The sequence below is a fragment of the Macaca thibetana genome, chromosome 6 (genome assembly GCF_024542745.1).
Source record: "Macaca thibetana thibetana isolate TM-01 chromosome 6, ASM2454274v1, whole genome shotgun sequence".
NCBI classification, from domain to species: Eukaryota; Metazoa; Chordata; class Mammalia; order Primates; family Cercopithecidae; genus Macaca; species Macaca thibetana.
This window is the reverse complement of record NC_065583.1, coordinates 138485763-138505168: the sequence shown is the minus strand read 5'-3', so window position 1 is coordinate 138505168 and position 19406 is coordinate 138485763. Positions and strand designations below refer to the sequence as shown.

The window sequence follows — 19406 nt, the reverse complement described above, 5'->3', positions numbered from 1 at the left end:
TTTTTTTTCTGTCTTTTTTGAGAGAGTCTCACTCTGTCACACAGGCTGGAGCGCAGTGGTGCAATCTCGGCTCACTGCAACCTCCGCCTCCTGGGTTCAAGTGATTCTCCTGCCTCAGTCTCCCGAGTAACTGGGATTACTGGCATGCGCCATCACATCTGGCTAAATTTTGGATTTTTAGTAGAGACCGGGTTTCATCATGTTGACCAGGCTGGTCTCCAACTCCTGATCTCAAGTGATCCACCCGCCTTGGCCTCCCAAAGTGCTGGGATTACAGGTGTGGGCCTACACCCGGCCAACTGAGGGTATCTTTTTTTTTTGAGACAAAGTCTCCCTCTGTCACCCAGGCTGGAGTGCAGTGGCGCAATCTCGGCTCACTGCGACCTCTGTCTCCTGGGTTCAAGCAATTCTCCTGCCTCGGCCAGGCGCGGTGGCTCAAGACTGTAATCCCAGCACTTTGGGAGGCCGAGACGGGCAGATGACGAGGTCAGGAGATCGAAACCATCCTGGCTAACACGGTGAAACCCCGTCTCTACTAAAAAATCCAAAAACCTAGCCGGGCGAGGTGGTGGGCGCCTGTAGTCCCAGCTACTCGGGAGGCTGAGGCAGGAGAATGGTGTAAACCCGGGAGGCGGAGCTTGCAGTGAGCTGAGATCTGGCCACTGCACTCCAGCCTGGGCGACAGAGCGAGACTCCGTCTCAAAAAAAAAAAAAAAAAAAAAAAAAAAAAAAATTCTCCTGCCTCAGCCTCTTGTGTACCTCCAAAAATATTTTATGTGTATATAAGCAAGTACTATATGCTATTTTTTCCAAGTTTTTATTAAACTATATACTATCCTATAGTATGCTTTCTTCATTTAATATATTTTAAAGATTGTCTTAAAATTTAATCTTTTCTTGATGCCTTAGCTCAGTGTTTCGCAAATTCAAGTAATAAACACCTTCCTTTTATGGGAAAATATGTTTAGAGATCACTTTGCGATGATATAAATTATTTTTATTATAACGTTACTTAAGTATGAGTATATAAGTAGACTCCTTGTGCTTACCAAGCTACATAAATATCTAAAACTGAAAAATAAAAAATAAATTCGAATTTGGCTGGGCGCAGTGGCTCACACCTGTAATCCCAGTACTTTGGGAGGCCAAGGCAGGCGGATCATGAGGTCAGGAGTTCAAGAGCAGCCTGACCAACATGGTGAATCCCCATCTCTACTAAAAATACAAAAATTAACTGGACGTGGTGGCAGGTGCCTGCAAGCCCACCTACTCGGGAGGTTGAGGCAGGAGAATTGCTTGAAACAGGAAGGTGGAGGTTGCAGTGAGCCAAGATTGCACCACAGGACTCCAGCCTGGGAAACAAGAGTGAAACTCCATCTCAAAAAAAAACAATTTAACAGTAAATACTAATCACTTCACATGCACAGAAACAACTATCATCAAAAAGAAAGTAACAAATGTTGACAAGAATGTAGAAAAACTGGAACCTTTATATATTGCTAGTGGGAATGTAAAATGGTACAGCCATTTTGGAAAAGAGTTTGTAGGTTTATCAATATGTTAATCATAAATTTACCATATGACCTAGCAATTACAAACCTAAGTATCTGCCTAAGAGAGATGGAAGCATGAGAACACAGAGTACCTAGCTATTTTTTAAATGAGTGGAAGATAAGAAATTCTTAACTTGGGCTACCTAAGTGATCCAAAAACTCTTAATATTGTATGAAAACTTTTATTCTATCTATATCTTTTTTTGCATAGAAGGTATATCCAAGGGGTCTGTGATCTCAAAGATTCTGATTTTTGAACCTACTCATATAATTATGAATCTACTACTGAAAATCTGAGGCAACAGAGAAAGTGAAAGGGAACTGACTAGCAGACTAGTTTAGAGAAAATACAGTACTAATTTTCAGTAAATGGGACCAGAGAAAGTAATCTTTGTGGGTAATATAGGAATAATACAGATCAGTGACCAAAAGATGTGGGGGAATTTAGCTGAGTTATAGGCATGTGTGGATTCTCACTTGGGTGAAAAATATAATTGAAAAGGTTAACAGATCAATGTCGGGCCAGGGCACGGTGGCTCACGCCTGTAATCCCAATACTTTGGGAGGCCGAGGCAGGCAGATCACCTGAGGTCAGGAGTTCAAGACCAGCCTGGCCAATATGGTGAAACCCCGTCTCTACTAAAAATACAAAAACTTAGTCGGGCATGGTGGCATGTGCCTGTAATCCCAGTTCCTCAGGAGGCTGAGACAGGTGAATCGCTTTAACCTGGAAGGTGGAGGTTGCAGTGAGTCAAGATTGTGCCATTGCACTCCAGCTTGGGCAACATGAGAGAGACTTCATCTCAATAAAATAAATAAATAAAAATAAAAATCAGTGTCAAAATAAAGAAAGGCTTCTAATGGCATACGAGAGTCTGACTCTCCCATATTCAGTTATCAACTGAATGAGAATTTACTGTACATTCACCAAATTTGCAATTGGCAAAACACAAGCAGCGATCATTAACATACACATTGGGTGTTACAATCAGAAACTAGAACAACGATCCAACAAAATAAGGAGAATAAAATTGAAGGGGAAAATAAATATACAAATACTTATGTTTCACTTTTTTTCTTTTTTTTTTTTTTTTTTTTTTTGTTGTTGTTGTTGTTGTTGAGATAGTGTCTCACTCTGTTGCCAGGCTGGAGTGCAATGGCGCCATCTCAGCTCACTGCAACCTCTGCCTTGCGGGTTCAAGCAATTCTCTTGCCTCAGCCTCCTAAGTAGCTGGCACAACAGGCGCGTGCCACCACACCCAGCTAATTTCTGTATTTTTAGTAGAGACGGGGTTTCACCATGTTGGCCAGGATGGTCTTGATCTCTTCACCTCATGACCCACCCACCTCGGCCTCCCAAAGTGTGGGGATTGCAGCCGTGAGCCACCGCGCCCAGCCTCATTTTTTTCTTCATTTAAAAATCTATTTTAAACTTTAGTGAGTTTTTGGTAGTAGCATTCCTGTTTTTGAACTTAAGCCACATATTTTTATGTCTAGACCTTGTTACCTACCATAGTAGTTTGTGTGTGCTGGATTTGGCCACTTAAAGGCAGGCTCAAGATATGCACTATCCAATACAGCAACTACCTAGCCACGTGTAGATATTTACACTTTAATTAAAATTCAACTTTAAGAAATTTCAGTTCCTTAGAATTAGTAAACACGTTTCAAGTATTCAGTAACCCCATGTGACAAGTGACTATCATATTGGATGATACAGATATATAATATCTCCATTACCACTGAAAGTTATATTGGACAGCAGCACTCTTAAACGACTGGAATCATCAAGTGATGACCCTTGGAATACTCAATCAAACAGAAATTACAGCTAGAAAATGATTTTATTTTCTTTCTTAACCAAAGATCAAAGGCATCAAATCAGACTTTACTGTCTTTTCTTGAAAAAAGTAGGCCAGGGGCAATGGCTCACATCTGTAATCCCAGGACTTTGGGAGGCCAAGACGGGCAGATCACCTGAGGTCGGGAGCTCAAGACCAGCCTGACCAACATGGAGAAATTCCGACTCTACTAAAAATACAAAATTAGCCAGGCGTGGTGGTGCATGTCTGTAATCCCAGTTACTCAGGAGGCTGAGGCAGGAGAATCGCTTGAATCTGGGAGGTGGAGGTTGCGGTGAGCCAATATCGCGCCATTGCACTCCAGCCTGGGCAACAAGAGCGAAACTCTGTCTCAAAAAAAAAAAAAAAAAAAAAGAACATGTATACACTCACACTAACACACAGACACAGACACAGACACACACACACACACACACACACACACACACACATATACACACATACAGATAAATTTAACAAAGACCATTTGTGACCTGTAAAGCCTAAAATGCTATCTGGCCCTTTATAAAAAAAAAAAACTTTGCCAACCCCTTGAACAATAAGTGTTTTCTTATAAATGAGTTCTATCTTTTAATTTGAATATCAAAATAAAAGACATTAAGAAAAACGCTGGGCCAGGTGCGGTGGCCCATGCCTGTAATTCCATCACTTTGGGAGGCCGAGGCAGGCGGATAACAAGGTTAAGAGATCGAGACCATCCTGGCTAACATGGTGAAAACCCGTCTCTGTTAAAAATACAAAAAAAATTAGCCGGGCGTGCTGGCGGACGCCTGTAGTCCCAGCTACGCAGGAGGCTGAGGCAGGAGAATGGCGCGAACCAGGGAGGTGGAGCTTACAGTGAGCCGAGATCACGCCACTGCACTCCAACCTGGGTGACAGACCGAGACTCTGTTTCAAAAAAAAAAAAAAGAAAAATTCTGTAATGCTGAATTTAAATTGGAACACAGGTACAATTAACAATTCTTAAATTGCTTTACATGTATACTGAGGCTGAATAAGTAAGTAAATGGATAGTGGAAGCTAGGTGTCTCACCATTGGAAAGTCATGATACAGAAAAGCAGGAAGGTTAGAATAAATCAATATAGTACTGGATTAGAATTAGAAACATCAGTATGAACTCATGTTTAGGTTAACATGGATGTAGAGAGATGCAAAAACAGTTAGAAACATACTATATACACAGGTTAGTATAATATATATGTATATATTTCCTAGCTGTGTCAGCTGAGTCAGCCTAAGAGCAGTGACATCCCAGGAGCAATGAGCATATTAAGAACCTAGATCTTCTAGAGTCAGAAATACCATATGACTCAGCAATCCCATTACTGGGTATATACCCAAAGGATTACAAATCATTCTACTATAAAGACACAAGCACACATATGTTTATTGCAGTACTGTTCACAATAGCAAAGACTTGGAACCAACCCAAATGCTCATCAATGATAGACTGGATAAAGAAAATGTGGCACATATAAACCATGGAATACTATGCATCCATAAAAAAAGATGAGTTCATGTCCTTTGCAGGGACATGGATGCAGCTGGAAACCATCATTCTCAGCAAACTTTCGCAAGAACAGAAAACCAAACACATGTTCCCACTCATAAATGGGAGTTGAACAATGGGAACACATGGACACAGGGAGGGGAACATCACACACCAGGGCCTTTCGGGGGGTGGGGGGCTGGGGGAGGGATAGCATTAGGAGAAACACCTATGTGGATGATGGGTTGATGGGTAGAGCAAACCACCATGGCACGTGTATACCTATGTAACAAACCTGCACATTCTGTACATGTATCCCAGAACTTAAAAGTATAGTAAAAATAATAATAAAGAATGAACCTAGATCTTACTTGCTAATATACTTCTCCTGGGGAAAAGAACTGATTCTAGAAGGGGGCGGAGCAAGATGGCCGAATAGGAACAGCTCCAGTCTCCAACTCCCAGCGTGAGCCACACAGAAGACCGGTGATTTCTGCATTTTCAACTGAGGTACTGGGTTCATCTCACTGGAGAGTGCCGGACGATCGGTGCTGGTCAGCTGCTGCAGCCCGACCACCGAGAGCTGAAGCAGGGCGAGGCATCGCCTCACCTGGGAAGCGCAAGGGGGAGGGGAATCCCTTTTCCTAGCCAGGGGAACTGAGACACAAAACACCTGGAAAAGCGGGTAACTCCCACCCCAATACAGCGCTTTAAGCAAACAGGCACACCAGGAGATCATATCCCACACCTGGCCGGGAGGGTCCCACGCCCACGGAGCCTCCCTCATTGCTAGCACAGCAGTCTGTGATCTACCAGCAAGGCAGCAGCGAGGCTGGGGGAGGGGCGCCAGCCATTGCTGAGGCTTAAATAGGTAAACAAAGCTGCTGGGAAGCTCGAACTGGGTGGAGCTCACAGCAGCTCAAGGAAACCTGCCTGTCTCTGTAGACTCCACCTCTGGGGACAGGGCACAGTAAACAATAACAAACACAGCAGAAGCCTCTGCAGACGCAAACGACTCTGTCTGACAGCTTTGAAGAGAGCAGTGGATCTCCCAACACGGAGGCTGAGATCTGAGAAGGGACAGACTCCCTGCTCAAGTGGGTCCCTGACCCCTGAGTAGCCTAACTGGGAGACATCCCCCACTAGGGGCAGTCTGACACCCCACACCTCACAGGGTGGAGTACACACCTGAGAGGAAGCTTCCAAAGCAAGAATCAGACAGGTACACTCGCTGTTCAGAAATATTCTATCTTCTGCAGCCTCTGCTGCTGATACCCAGGCAAACAGGGTCTGGAGTGGACCTCAAGCAACCTCCAGCAGACCTACAGCTGAGGGTCCTGACTGTTAGAAGGAAAACTATCAAACAGGAAGGACATCTATACCAAAACCCCATCAGTACATCACCATCATCAAAGACCAGAGGCAGATAAAACCACAAAGATGGGGAAAAAGCAGGGCAGGAAAGCTGGAAATTCAAAAAATAAGAGTGCATCTCCCCCGGCAAAGGAGCGCAGCTCATCGCCAGCAACGGATCAAAGCTGGATGGAGAATGACTTTGACGAGATGAGAGAAGAAGGCTTCAGTCCATCAAATTTCTCAGAGCTAAAGGAGGAATTACGTACCCAGCGTAAAGAAACTAAAAATCTTGAAAAAAAAAGTGGAAGAATTGATGGCTAGAGTAATTAATGCAGAGAAGGTCATAAACGAAATGAAAGAGATGAAAACCATGACACAAGAAATACGTGACAAATGCACAAGCTTCAGTTACCGACTCGATCAACTGGAAGAAAGAGTATCAGCGATTGAGGATCAAATGAATGAAATGAAGTGAGAAGAGAAACCAAAATAAAAAAGAAGAAAAAGAAATGAACAAAGCCTGCAAGAAGTATGGGATTATGTAAAAAGACCAAATCTACGTCTGATTGGGGTGCCTGAAAGTGAGGGGGAAAATGGAACCAAGTTGGAAAACACTCTTCAGGATATCATCCAGGAGAACTTCCCCAACCTAGTAGGGCAGGCCAACATTCAAATCCAGGAAATACAGAGAACGCCACAAAGATACTCCTCAAGAAGAGCAACTCCAAGACACATAATTGCCAGATTCACCCAAGTTGAAATGAAAGAAAAAATCTTAAGGGCAGCCAGAGAGAAAGGTCGGGTTACCCACAAAGGGAAGCCCATCAGACTAACAGCAGATCTCTCAGCAGAAACTCTACAAGCCAGAAGAGGGTGGGGGCCAATACTCAACATTCTTCAAGAAAAGAATTTTCAACCCAGAATTTCATATCCAGCCAAACTAAGTTTCATAAGTGAAGGAGAAATAAAATCCTTTACAGATAAGCAAATGCTTAGAGATTTTGTCACCACTAGGCCTGCCTTACAAGAGACCCTGAAGGAAGCACTAAACATGGAAAGGAACAACCGGTACCAGCCATTGCAAAAACATGCCAAAATGTAAAGACCATCAAGGCTAGGAAGAAACTGCATCAACTAACGAGCAAAATAACCTGTTAATATCATAATGGCAGGATCAAGTTCACACATAACAATATTAAGCTTAAATGTAAATGGACTAAATGATCCAATTAAAAGACACAGACTGGCAAACTGGATAAAGAGTCAAGACCCATCAGTCTGCTGTATTCAGGAGACCCATGTCACATGCAGAGACATACATAGGCTCAAAATAAAGGGATGGAGGAAGATTTACCAAGCAAATGGAGAACAAAAAAAAGCGGGGGTTGCAATACTAGTCTCTGATAAAACAGACTTTAAACCATCAAAGATCAAAAGAGACAAAGAAGGCCATTACATAATGGTAAAGGGATCAATTCAACAGGAAGAGCTAACTATCCTAAATATATATGCACCCAATACAGGAGCACCCAGATTCATCAAGCAAGTCCTTAGAGACTTACAAAGAGACTTAGACTCCCATACAATAATAATGGGAGACTTCAACACTCCACTGTCAACATTAGACAGATCAACGAGACAGAAAGTTAACAAGGATATCCAGGAATTGAACTCATCTCTGCAGCAAGCAGAACTAATAGACATCTATAGAACTCTCCACCCCAAATCAACAGAATATACATTCTTCTCAGCACCACATCGTACTTACTCCAAAATTGACCACGTAATTGGAAGTAAAGCACTCCTCAGCAAATGTACAAGAACAGAAATTATAACAAACTGTCTCTCAGACCACAGTGCAATCAAACTAGAACTCAGGACTAAGAAACTCAATCAAAACCACTCAACTACATGGAAACTGAACAACCTGCTCCTGAATGACTACTGGGTACATAACGAAATGAAGGCAGAAATAAAGATGTTCTTTGAAACCAATGAGAACAAAGATACAACATACCAGAATCTCTGGGACACATTTAAAGCAGTGTGTAGAGGGAAATTTATAGCACGAAATGCCCACAAGAGAAAGCAGGAAAGATCTAAAATTGACACTCTAACATCGCAATTAAAAGAACTAGAGAAGCAAGAGCAAACACATTCGAAAGCTAGCAGAAGGCAAGAAATAACTAAGATCAGAGCAGAACTGAAGGAGATAGAGACACAAAAAACCCTCCAAAAAAATCAATGAATCCAGGAGTTGGTTTTTTGAAAAGATCAACAAAATTGACAGACCAGTAGCCAGACTAATAAAGAAGAAAAGAGAGAAGAATCAAATCGACGCAATTAAAAATGATAAAAGGAGATATCACCACCGACCCCACAGAAATACAAACTACCATCAGAGAATACTATAAACACCTCTACGCAAATAAACTGGAAAATCTAGAAGAAATGGATAATTTCCTGGACACTTACACTCTTCCAAGACTAAACCAGGAAGAAGTTGAATCCCTGAATAGACCAATAGCAGGCTCTGAAATTGAGGCAATAATTAATAGCCTACCAACCAAAAAAAGTCCAGGACCAGATGGATTCACAGCTGAATTCTACCAGAGGTACAAGGAGGAGTTGGTACCATTCCTTCTGAAACTATTCCAATCAATAGAAAAAGAGGGAATCCTCCCTAACTCATTTTATGAGGCCAACATCATCCTGATACCAAAGCCTGGCAGAGACACAACAAAAAAACAGAATTTTAGACCAATATCCCTGATGAACATCGATGCAAAAATCCTCAATAAAATACTGGCAAACCGGATTCAGCAACACATCAAAAAGCTTATCCACCATGATCAAGTGGGCTTCATCCCTGGGATGCAAGGCTGGTTCAACATTCGCAAATCAATAAACATAATCCAGCATATAAACAGAACCAAAGACAAGAACCACATGATTATCTCAATAGATGCAGAAAAGGCTTTTGACAAAATTCAACAGCACTTCATGCTAAAAACGCTCAATAAATTCGGTATTGATGGAACGTACCTCAAAATCATAAGAGCTATTTATGACAAACCCACAGCCAATATCATACTGAATGGGCAAAAACTGGAAAAATTCCCTTTGAAAACTGGCACAAGACAGGGATGCCCTCTCTCACCACTCCTATTCAACACAGTGTTGGAAGTTCTGGCTAGGGCAATTAGGCAAGAGAAAGAAATCAAGGGTATTCAGTTAGGAAAAGAAGAAGTCAAATTGTCCCTGTTTGCAGATGACATGATTGTATATTTAGAAAACCCCATTGTCTCAGCCCAAAATCTCCTTAAGCTGATAAGCAACTTCAGCAAAGTCTCAGGATACAAAATTAATGTGCAAAAATCACAAGCATTCTTATACACCAGTAACAGACAAACAGAGAGCCAAATCATGAATGAACTTCCATTCACAATTGCTTCAAAGAGAATAAAATACCTAGGAATCCAACTTACAAGGGATGTAAAGGACCTCTTCAAGGAGAACTACAAACCACTGCTCAGTGAAATCAAAGAGGACACAAACAAATGGAAGAACATACCATGCTCATGGATAGGAAGAATCAATATCGTGAAAATGGCCATACTGCCCAAGGTTATTTATAGATTCAATGCCATCCCCATCAAGCTACCAATGAGTTTCTTCACAGAATTGGAAAAAACTGCTTTAAAGTTCACATGGAACCAAAAAAGAGCCTGCATCTCCAAGACAATCCTAAGTCAAAAGAACAAAGCTGGAGGCATCACGCTACCTGACTTCAAACTATACTACAAGGCTACAGTAACCAAAACAGCATGGTACTGGTACCAAAACAGAGATATAGACCAATGGAACAGAACAGAGTCCTCAGAAATAATACCACACATCTACAGCCATCTGATCTTTGACAAACCTGAGAGAAACAAGAAATGGGGAAAGGATTCCCTATTTAATAAATGGTGCTGGGAAAATTGGCTAGCCATAAGTAGAAAGCTGAAACTGGATCCTTTCCTTACTCCTTATACGAAAATTAATTCAAGATGGATTAGAGACTTAAATGTTAGACCTAATACCATAAAAACCCTAGAGGAAAACCTAGGTAGTACCATTCAGGACATAGGCATGGGCAAAGACTTCATGTCTAAAACACCAAAAGCAACAGCAGCAAAAGCCAAAATTGACAAATGGGATCTCATTAAACTAAAGAGCTTCTGCACAGCAAAAGAAACTACCATCAGAGTGAACAGGCAACCTACAGAATGGGAGAACATTTTTGCAATCTACTCATCTGACAAAGGGCTAATATCCAGAACCTACAAAGAACTCAAACAAATTTACAAGAAAAAAACAAACAACCCCATCAAAAAGTGGGCAAAGGATATGAACAGACATTTCTCAAAAGAAGACATTCATACAGCCAACAGACACATGAAAAAATGCTCATCATCACTGGCCATCAGAGAAATGCAAATCAAAACCACAATGAGATACCATCTCACACCAGTTAGAATGGCGATCATTAAAAAGTCAGGAAACAACAGGTGCTGGAGAGGATGTGGAGAAATAGGAACGCTTTTACACTGTTGGTGGGATTGTAAACTAGTTCAGCCATTATGGAAAACAGTATGGCGATTCCTCAAGGATCTAGAACTAGATGTACCATATGACCCAGCCATCCCATTACTGGGTATATACCCAAAGGATTATAAATTATGCTGCTATAAAGACACATGCACACGTATGTTTATTACAGCACTATTCACAATAGCAAAGACTTGGAATCAACCCAAATGTCCATCAGTGACAGATTGGATTAAGAAAATGTGGCACATATACACCATGGAATACTATGCAGCCATAAAAAAGGATGAGTTTGTGTCCTTTGTAGGAACATGGATGCAGCTGGAAACCATCATTCTTAGCAAACTATCACAAGAACAGAAAACCAAACACCGCATGTTCTCACTCATAGGTGGGAACTGAACAATGAGATCACTTGGACTCAGGAAGGGGAACATCACACACCGGGGCCTATCATGGGGAGGGGGGAGGGGGGAGGGATTGCATTGGGAGTTATACCTGATGTCAATGACGAGTTGATGGGTGCAGCACACCAACATGGCACAAGTATACATATGTAACAAACCTGCACGTTATGCACATGTACCCTACAACTTAAAGTATAATAATAATAAATAAATTAAAAAAAAAAAAAAAAAGAACTGATTCTAGAACTGGGGCAGGGAAAATACAAGCATCTATAGCCTGCAGCATTTTTTTTTTTTTTTTTTTTTGAGACAATTTCACTCTTGTTGCCCAGGCTAGAGTGCAATGGCGCGATCTCAGCTCACTGCAACCTCCACCTTCCGGGTTCAAGTGATTCTCCTGTCTCAGCCTCCCAAGTAGCTGGGATTACAGGTGCCCACCAACATGCCCGGCTAAATTTTGTATTTTTAGTAGAGACGGGGTTTCACCATGTTGGCCAGGCTGGTCTTGAACTCCTGACCTCAGGTGATCCGCCCACCTCGGCCTCCCAAAGTGTTGGGATTACAGGCGTAAGCCACCGCACCCGGCCTGGAGCATCTTGTAGTATCAAAACTTAAGGGAAGTATTTCCAAAAACAAAAGAAAGGATGCATGTCAAAGGGACACAAGACCAACCTAAAAGAGCTCCCAATCACCACAGTTTAAACAAGCTGAGCAACAAAATAAATACACAAGAATACCAAAAAGTTTCTTTAAATACCACTCACTCCAGGAAGTGGAGCGGAATTTTTCCACTGCCTCTAGTTGGAGCAGTACTCAGTGGCTTGCAGCCAAAGAACAGTATATGGAAAGGAAAGGAAAAAGTAACTTTACCATGAAGAACCTAAAAAAACATAATAGAAGTACCCCGATATGATGTAACAAGAAAGTCACTTCACCTCTATGATATTCTTCCCAAAGACTCATAATCTCAATCTAACCATGAGAAAAGCATCAGACAAATGCAAACTGAGAGACATTCTACAAAATACCTGATCAATACCCCTCAAAACTGTCACGGTCATGAAAAACAATGAAAGACTGAGAAACTGTCAGGGACTGAACAAATATAAGGACCAAAGGTAATGTGGTATCTTGGAATCATTAGTGAAAAAAAGAGTGAAATCCAAATAAAGTTTGGAGATTAATTAATAGTAACTAATGTTAGTTTCTTAATTGTGACAAATGGACCATGGTAAGATAAAATGTTAATCATAAAACTGTATGAAGTATATGCATAAACTCTGTACTATCTTTGTAGCTTATCTATAAATTTTAAAGCATTCTGAAACTTAAAAGTTTACTAATATTTTGAAATTGAAACAGAAATATCAATGTGACCTTGTAATTTAAACATAGACACATATATGCATGAATACACATGCATCTGTATTTTCTACCTGTTTGCATCAAAAGGTCACAAGCAATGACATCCCAACATCAATGAGCATGCCTAGCAACCAGATTTGGTCTCTAAATATAATTCCTTCAAAAAGAAAGGAGGGCTACTTGGGGAAATACTGATTCCAGGACTTGGAAATGAATGTAACAGGAAGCCTACATCATATTGTGCCAGAAACCAAGTAAGTTTTAAAGACTAATAAGGTCATGTCAAAATTATACAGCAATCAAGGACTCCTACTAGACAAATCTAGGACAATTTAAACATCAAAAAGAATAATGACTGCAATTGACTGAAACATGAAAATTTAAAAATCATAAATACTGATACTCAAAAAAGAAACAGAAATCATCACCAACAACAGAAACAACTCATTTATCACCACCAGCCCTTAAGCTAAAAATGGGCCATTAAAGAAAAATAACTAAGCTTTTATCCTGCCTCTTCAGTAGTAACTGTATTTCAGGGTAACCAAATAACACCAGAAAATGAGGAAAAGTTTTTCTTTAAGAAGATGCCAGGAAATAAATGCAGATGAAATAACAGAATAAGAAAATCACCAATTTGTAGCCCTCAATGACATAACTGATTCAGGAAGAAGTCATCAATGGACACTAAGCTCATTAAGTGAAAGAATGATGAGTATCTGGATAGTTACATAGTACCAATCCATCTCTCCACAAAGTTCTTGTCTATCTCAAGCATAAAATATTAACTTTACAATGAAGGAATCAGATGTCACTACCTTAATCCAGGGATCTACCTTAATTTCTAGTCACTAACAGTGAAACAACTAGACAATACATGCCATCTGAAGTGATACAATATAATTATGATAAAGCCTTTGATATTCCATAGGAAATACTGGAGAGGAGATAAAGAAACAAGTTAAATCGGCCGGGCGCGGTGGCTCAAGCCTGTAATCCCAGCACTTTGGGAGGCCGAGACGGGCGGATCACGAGGTCAGGAGATCGAGACCATCCTGGCTAACATGGTGAAACCCCGCCTCCACTAAAAAATACAAAAAACTAGCCAGGCGAGGTGGTGGGCGCCTGTAGTCCCAGCTACTCGGGAGGCTGAGGCAGGAGAATGGCGTAAACCCGGGAGGCGGAGCTTGCAGTGAGCTGAGATCCAGCCACTGCACTCCAGCCTGGGCGACAGAGCCAGACTCCGTCTCAGGAAAAAAAAAAAAAAGAAACAAGTTAAATCAGGAGTCCCCCAAGCCCAGACCATGGACTGGTATCAGTCCGTGGCCTATTAGGAACCAGGTGCACGGCAGGTGTTGGGGGTGGTGAGCGAGCATTACCACCTGAGCTCCAGCTCTTGTCAGATAAACAATGGCGTTCGATTCTCACAGGCGTGTGAACCCTACTGTGAACTGCGCATGCGAGGGATTTCTAGGTTGCACAATCCTTATTGGAATCTAATGCCTGATGATCTGAGGTAGACCAGTTTTATCCGGAAACCACGCCACCACCCCGACCTCCACGCTACCCCCAGTCCATGGAAAAACTGTCTTCCGCAAAACCAGGCACTGGTGCAGAAAAGGTTGGGGACCGCTGAGTTAAATGATACCATAAGAAAGCAATATGCCAAAAGATCAGATACAGTCAAAAACAGAAAAGAGAGTGGCTTATGGGCCAGGCCAGGCACGGTGGCTCATGTCTGTAATCCCAGCACTGTGGGAAGACGAGGCAGGTGGATTACTTGAGATCAGGAGTTTGAGACCACCCTGGACTACACGGTGAAACCCCATCTCTACCAAAAAAATACAAAACTTAGCCAGTCATGGTGGTGCACACCAACAGTTCCAGCTATTTGCGAGGCTGAGGTAGGAGGATGTCTTGAGCCCAGGAGGCAGAGGTTGCAGTGAGCCAAGATCTCGCCACTGCACTCCAGCCTGGGCAACAGAGCCAGACCCCGTCTCAAAAAAAGAAAAAAAAAAGGAAAGACTGACTCATTGTAGCAACATGGAAGGCCCTTTCTAACAAAATGCTAGCTGCCATACCTAAACAGTACAAAATGGATTGGCACCTGGATAATGGCTTATGTTAACTTCTCATTTCTCAGGATTAATTGGAATGTTTTAAAACAAAGTATTTTTTCATTTTTTAAATTTTTTTGTTTTGAGATGGAGTCTTGCTCTGTCACCCAGGATGGAGTGCAGTGGCGCAATCTTGGGTCACTGCAGCCTCCACCTCCTGGGTTCAAGTGATTCTCCTGCCTCAGCCTCCCAAGTAGCTGGGATTACAGGCATGAGCCACCATGTCTGGCTAGTTTTTATATTTTTGGTAGACATGGGGTTTCACCATGTTGGACAGGCTGGTCTCAAAACTCCTGACCTCAGGTGATCCGCCCACCTTGGCCTCCCAAAGTGCTGGGATTACAGGCGTGAGATACCACGCCCAATCTTTTGTAGTTTTTTTGAGACGGAGTCTCTCTCTGTTGCTGGGCTGGAGTGCCGTGGCACAATCTCAGCTCACTGCAACTTCCACCTCACAGGCTAAAGCAATTCTCCTGCCTCAGCCTCCCGAGTAGCTGCATTACAGGCATGCACCACCACGCCCAGCTAATTTTTGTAATTTTAGTAGAGACAGGGTTTTGCCATGTTGTCCGTTCTGGTCTTGAAATCCAGGCTTCAGGTGATCCGCCTGCCTCAGCTTTCTAAAGTTCTGGAATTACAAGCGTGAGCCACCGCACCCAACCTCAAACATTGGTTTATGAAACAAAAGAAATGTGAGGCTCATTTTACTTCATTTAAATTATGAAGGCAGTATATTTTGATACAAGTCATTGTAGATGGGATTCCAAAGCCAAAAGCACTGTCTTCCAATGTGAAGATATTAAGTAAATATGAAGATATTAAGTAAGCGAATACATACCACTCACAGGGCTGAAGGGATCGAAATGCCTTAAAAGAAGCATCCATTCCAGCAAAATCCCAAAACTTAACATCATAGTCATATCCTCCTGTCACCAAACGGGCACCTGAGGGATCCAGACCCAAAGCAGACACCTGGTTTTAAAAAAATAAAATAAAATAAAATTACTGGAGCAAAATGACATATGGTCATTTATAACCCCCATTTCTGTTCTTTAATCCCACCCCCTATGTTACAGGCCTTGAAAGCACAAACCACCAACTATTGTTACTTCTGAAAAGTGGGAATGGATGGTGCCTTCTATATTATTAGACTTTGTTACTGTATTAATTCTTTTGCAATAAAGAAAAACACTTTGACAATTTTGTCCCAAATCATCAACCATGTACTCAGAATAGCTATCACTGCAATTCCATAAGATAAACTAAGTTGCCTTAGTGTACAAGTAGAAATCTTACAAATAATTACAATAATTCAGCATTTTCAATATACAATCTAAGGGAAACTTTTAAGATAGTTTAACCATAACCAAATGAAGACCATATGAATCTTAAATTACCAAAATGAGTAACACCAAGGGAGCTTTAAGGAATCTATTTAACAAAGTAGAACAAAGCAGAATTATCTGTTCCTTATGGTCAAATGGCTCGGTATATTCACCTTAAACAATTATTTGTAAAGCTGAATGTTTAAGTGACTAATCACATTATAATAGTACTTATATTGGTTCCATAAAATATTTGCTTTCCGCCGGGCACGGTGGCTCATGCCTGTAATCCCAGCACTTTGGGAGGCCAAGGCAGGGAGATCACTTGAGGTCAGGAGTTTAAGACTAGCCTGGCCAACATACAGAAACCCCATCTTTACTAAAAATACAAAAATTAACCGGGTGTGGAGGCACGTACCTGTAGTTCCAGCTACTATTCCAGAACTTGATGCAAAAAAAATCACTGGAACTCGGGAGGTAGAGGTTGCAGTAAGCCAAGATCGTGCCACTGCATTCCACCATGGGTGACAGAGCAAGACTCTGTCTCAAAAAAAAAAAAATTTGCAGGTCAGGCACCGTAGCTAACCCCTGTAATCCCAGCACTTTGGGATGTTGAGGCAGGCAGACCACCTGAGGTTGAGAGTTCGAGATCAGCCTGACCAACATGGAGAAACCCCACCTCTACTAAAAATACAAAATTAGCTAGGCATGGTGGCGCATGCCTGTAATCTCGGCTACTAGAGAGGCTGAGGTAGGAGAATTGCTTGAACTCAGGAGGCAGAGGTTGTAATGAGCTGAGATCGCGGCACTGCACTCCAACTGGGCAACAAGAGCAAAACCCTGTCTCAACAAAAAGAAAATTGCTTTCCCTGTGAACTTTCTTAGGTCTAATTACGCGTCAATATCCAATGTGTAACTCATTGTTCCTGAGATATATGTAGCTTTCTCTCAAAGCAGAAAGTCCCTAGACCTACTGCCCTCTCAGAAGAAAAGAACTGCATTAGGAATATTTAATGTGATTACCATACATTGGACGCAGTAATGTTTTTTGTTTTGTTTTGTTTTGTTTTGAGACAGAATCTCACTCTGTCATCCAGGCTGGAGCGCAGTGGTGCAATCTCGGCTCACTGCAGCTTCTGTCTCCTGGGATCAAGCAATTCTCCTGCCTCAGCCTCCTAAGTAGCTGGGATGACAGGCACGCGCCACCACACCCAGCTAATTTCTGTATTTTTTAGTAGAGATGGAGTTTCACTTGTTGACCAGGCTGGTCTCAAACTCCTGACACCTCAGGTGATCTGCCCACCTCAGCCTTGCAAAGTGCTGGGATAAGAGGTGTGAGCCACGGCACCTGGCCAAAGTTTTATATAAAGGAAGCTTCTATAAATCAGTTCTCCTAATAAATAGACTTGAAATGTAATTAATATAATTATAATTAAATAAGTCAGATACTGACAAAATAACTTATGTTCATTTCAATTAGCACTTGCAAACACTGATTTCATAATATAAGGTAAACTTACTATGGTTAAAATTAGACATGAACTCCAAAGATGTTAAAGAAAATATACAAGTGAAAACAAAGTCAATTTTTTATGCCCGAACAATAATGTCTTAAAACAAAAAACAATCAAAATCAAAAATAAATGAGTAGTAGTTTTAAAAACCTAGGAAGTGGCTTCTCCTACCACCACCTACAAATTCACTTGCCTCTATGTGCATTATGCTATCTTTCTTCCCTCCTGTTGCAATTTAAAAGTTATTTATTCTCCTAATAAGGCTAACCCCACCAGTGTTCATCTCACTACAACACAATATGAAATTACAACTTCATCTGTGGTTCCTGTATTCTGTACCTGTCCTGCCCTCAAGAGTATAAGCATCATATGGACAGAGACCTTGTCTGTGCCCAGCACCGGACCTGGCACAAAATACAAACTCTACTAAATATTTGTTTAAAAGAAAGGAGAACTAAAAATTGTAAAACCTTATGTAAAACAAACCTGCAGTCTGACAAATATGAGATAAATTCCTTTTTATCAAGGAAGAACAGAATAAATTGCAAACTTGACTGTTCTCCTAGCTAAGAAGAAAGATGACAAATTCTAAAGCAAAGTTACAAAATGAGGCTTTCAATGCAGCCATTCACTGAAGTATCAGGATCTCTGCTGCTGACTGTATACATGATTCATCATTTACCAAAAGGATATGAAGGAGGTAATTAGAAAGATAGAAAACAAAGCTCAGAGGCTGGGCACAGTGGCTCAAGCCTGTAATCCCAGCACTTTGGGAGGCCGAGGTAGGCAGATTACCTGAGGTCAGGAGTTCAAGACCAGCCTGGCCAACATGGCGAAACCCCATCTCTACTAAAAATACAAAAATTACCTGCTGTTGTGGCAGGCACCAGTAATCCCAGGTACTTGGGAGGCTGAGGCAGGAGAATCGCTTGCCCCTGGGAGGTGGAGGCTGCAGTGAGCCAAGATGGCACCACTGCACTCCAGCCTGAGTGACAGAGAGACTTTGTCTCAAAAAAAAAAAAAAGTGTCTTGTTCCAACTTGAGAATGAGGACAAATTTTCAGTTTTAACATTTAAATTAAAAGAATTAATGTGTATTATCCTCTCCTTCCTTCAAAAAGCTTTAGACTTTATCATCACATTCACTGGGAAGGGTTCAGTTGACTATTATGCCACAGTAACTATATTCACTAAATGAATATACATGTTTCTTCAGTGGCAAGGAGAAAAAGAGCACAAAAACGGTTATAAATTTAGAGATATAAAAAATAAACATAATGATAACTCTCCTGAGAGTACATCAGACATCATTAAGAGACCAATTTGAACAAACTGACTCTAAAAAGATGTACGGGAAAACTGGGGAAATTTGAACACTAATAAGATATTAGATTAAATAATTATTGAAAAAAAGATATAATAAAGATGGTATTATGTAGGAAAGAGTGCATGTGTGCACATTCAGAAAGAGGGAGGCAGAGACAGCCCAATATTATCTCTTAGAGATTCATACTGAAATATTTACAGATGAAATCATATGAAGTCAGGTATTCGCTTTTAAATAATCCTGTAAGGTGGGGACAGGCAGGACTAAAATGTAAAGTATATAGGAAAAAAATAACATTGGCCTTATGGACATTTTTTAAATAACTCGCTTAAAAGAAAAAAGATCAGATAGAAAAGTCACCTTCTAATTCAACATTTATTTAAAAATAAATTTACTTGCATGTAGGACAAAGGCAGGATTGCCCAAAAAAAAAAAAGAGTTAACCCAAGAGTATAATTAGACACTCTAATTGATTTTCAATGTGTAAAACATACTGCA

At 41.2% G+C, this 19406-nt stretch overlaps 1 protein-coding gene across 5 annotated transcripts in view; it reads right to left on the bottom strand.

Annotated features, from left to right (window-relative positions):
* WDR70 (WD repeat domain 70) overlaps positions 1–19406 on the bottom strand; it is a 422645-nt gene that overhangs the window by 301688 nt on the left and 101551 nt on the right. For all 5 annotated transcript variants that reach the window (XM_050794508.1, XM_050794509.1, XM_050794510.1 and 2 more), the window contains one exon: positions 15582–15715. In XM_050794508.1, coding sequence (XP_050650465.1) covers positions 15582–15715 — 134 coding nt within the window. The remainder of the gene's footprint in view (positions 1–15581; positions 15716–19406) is intronic.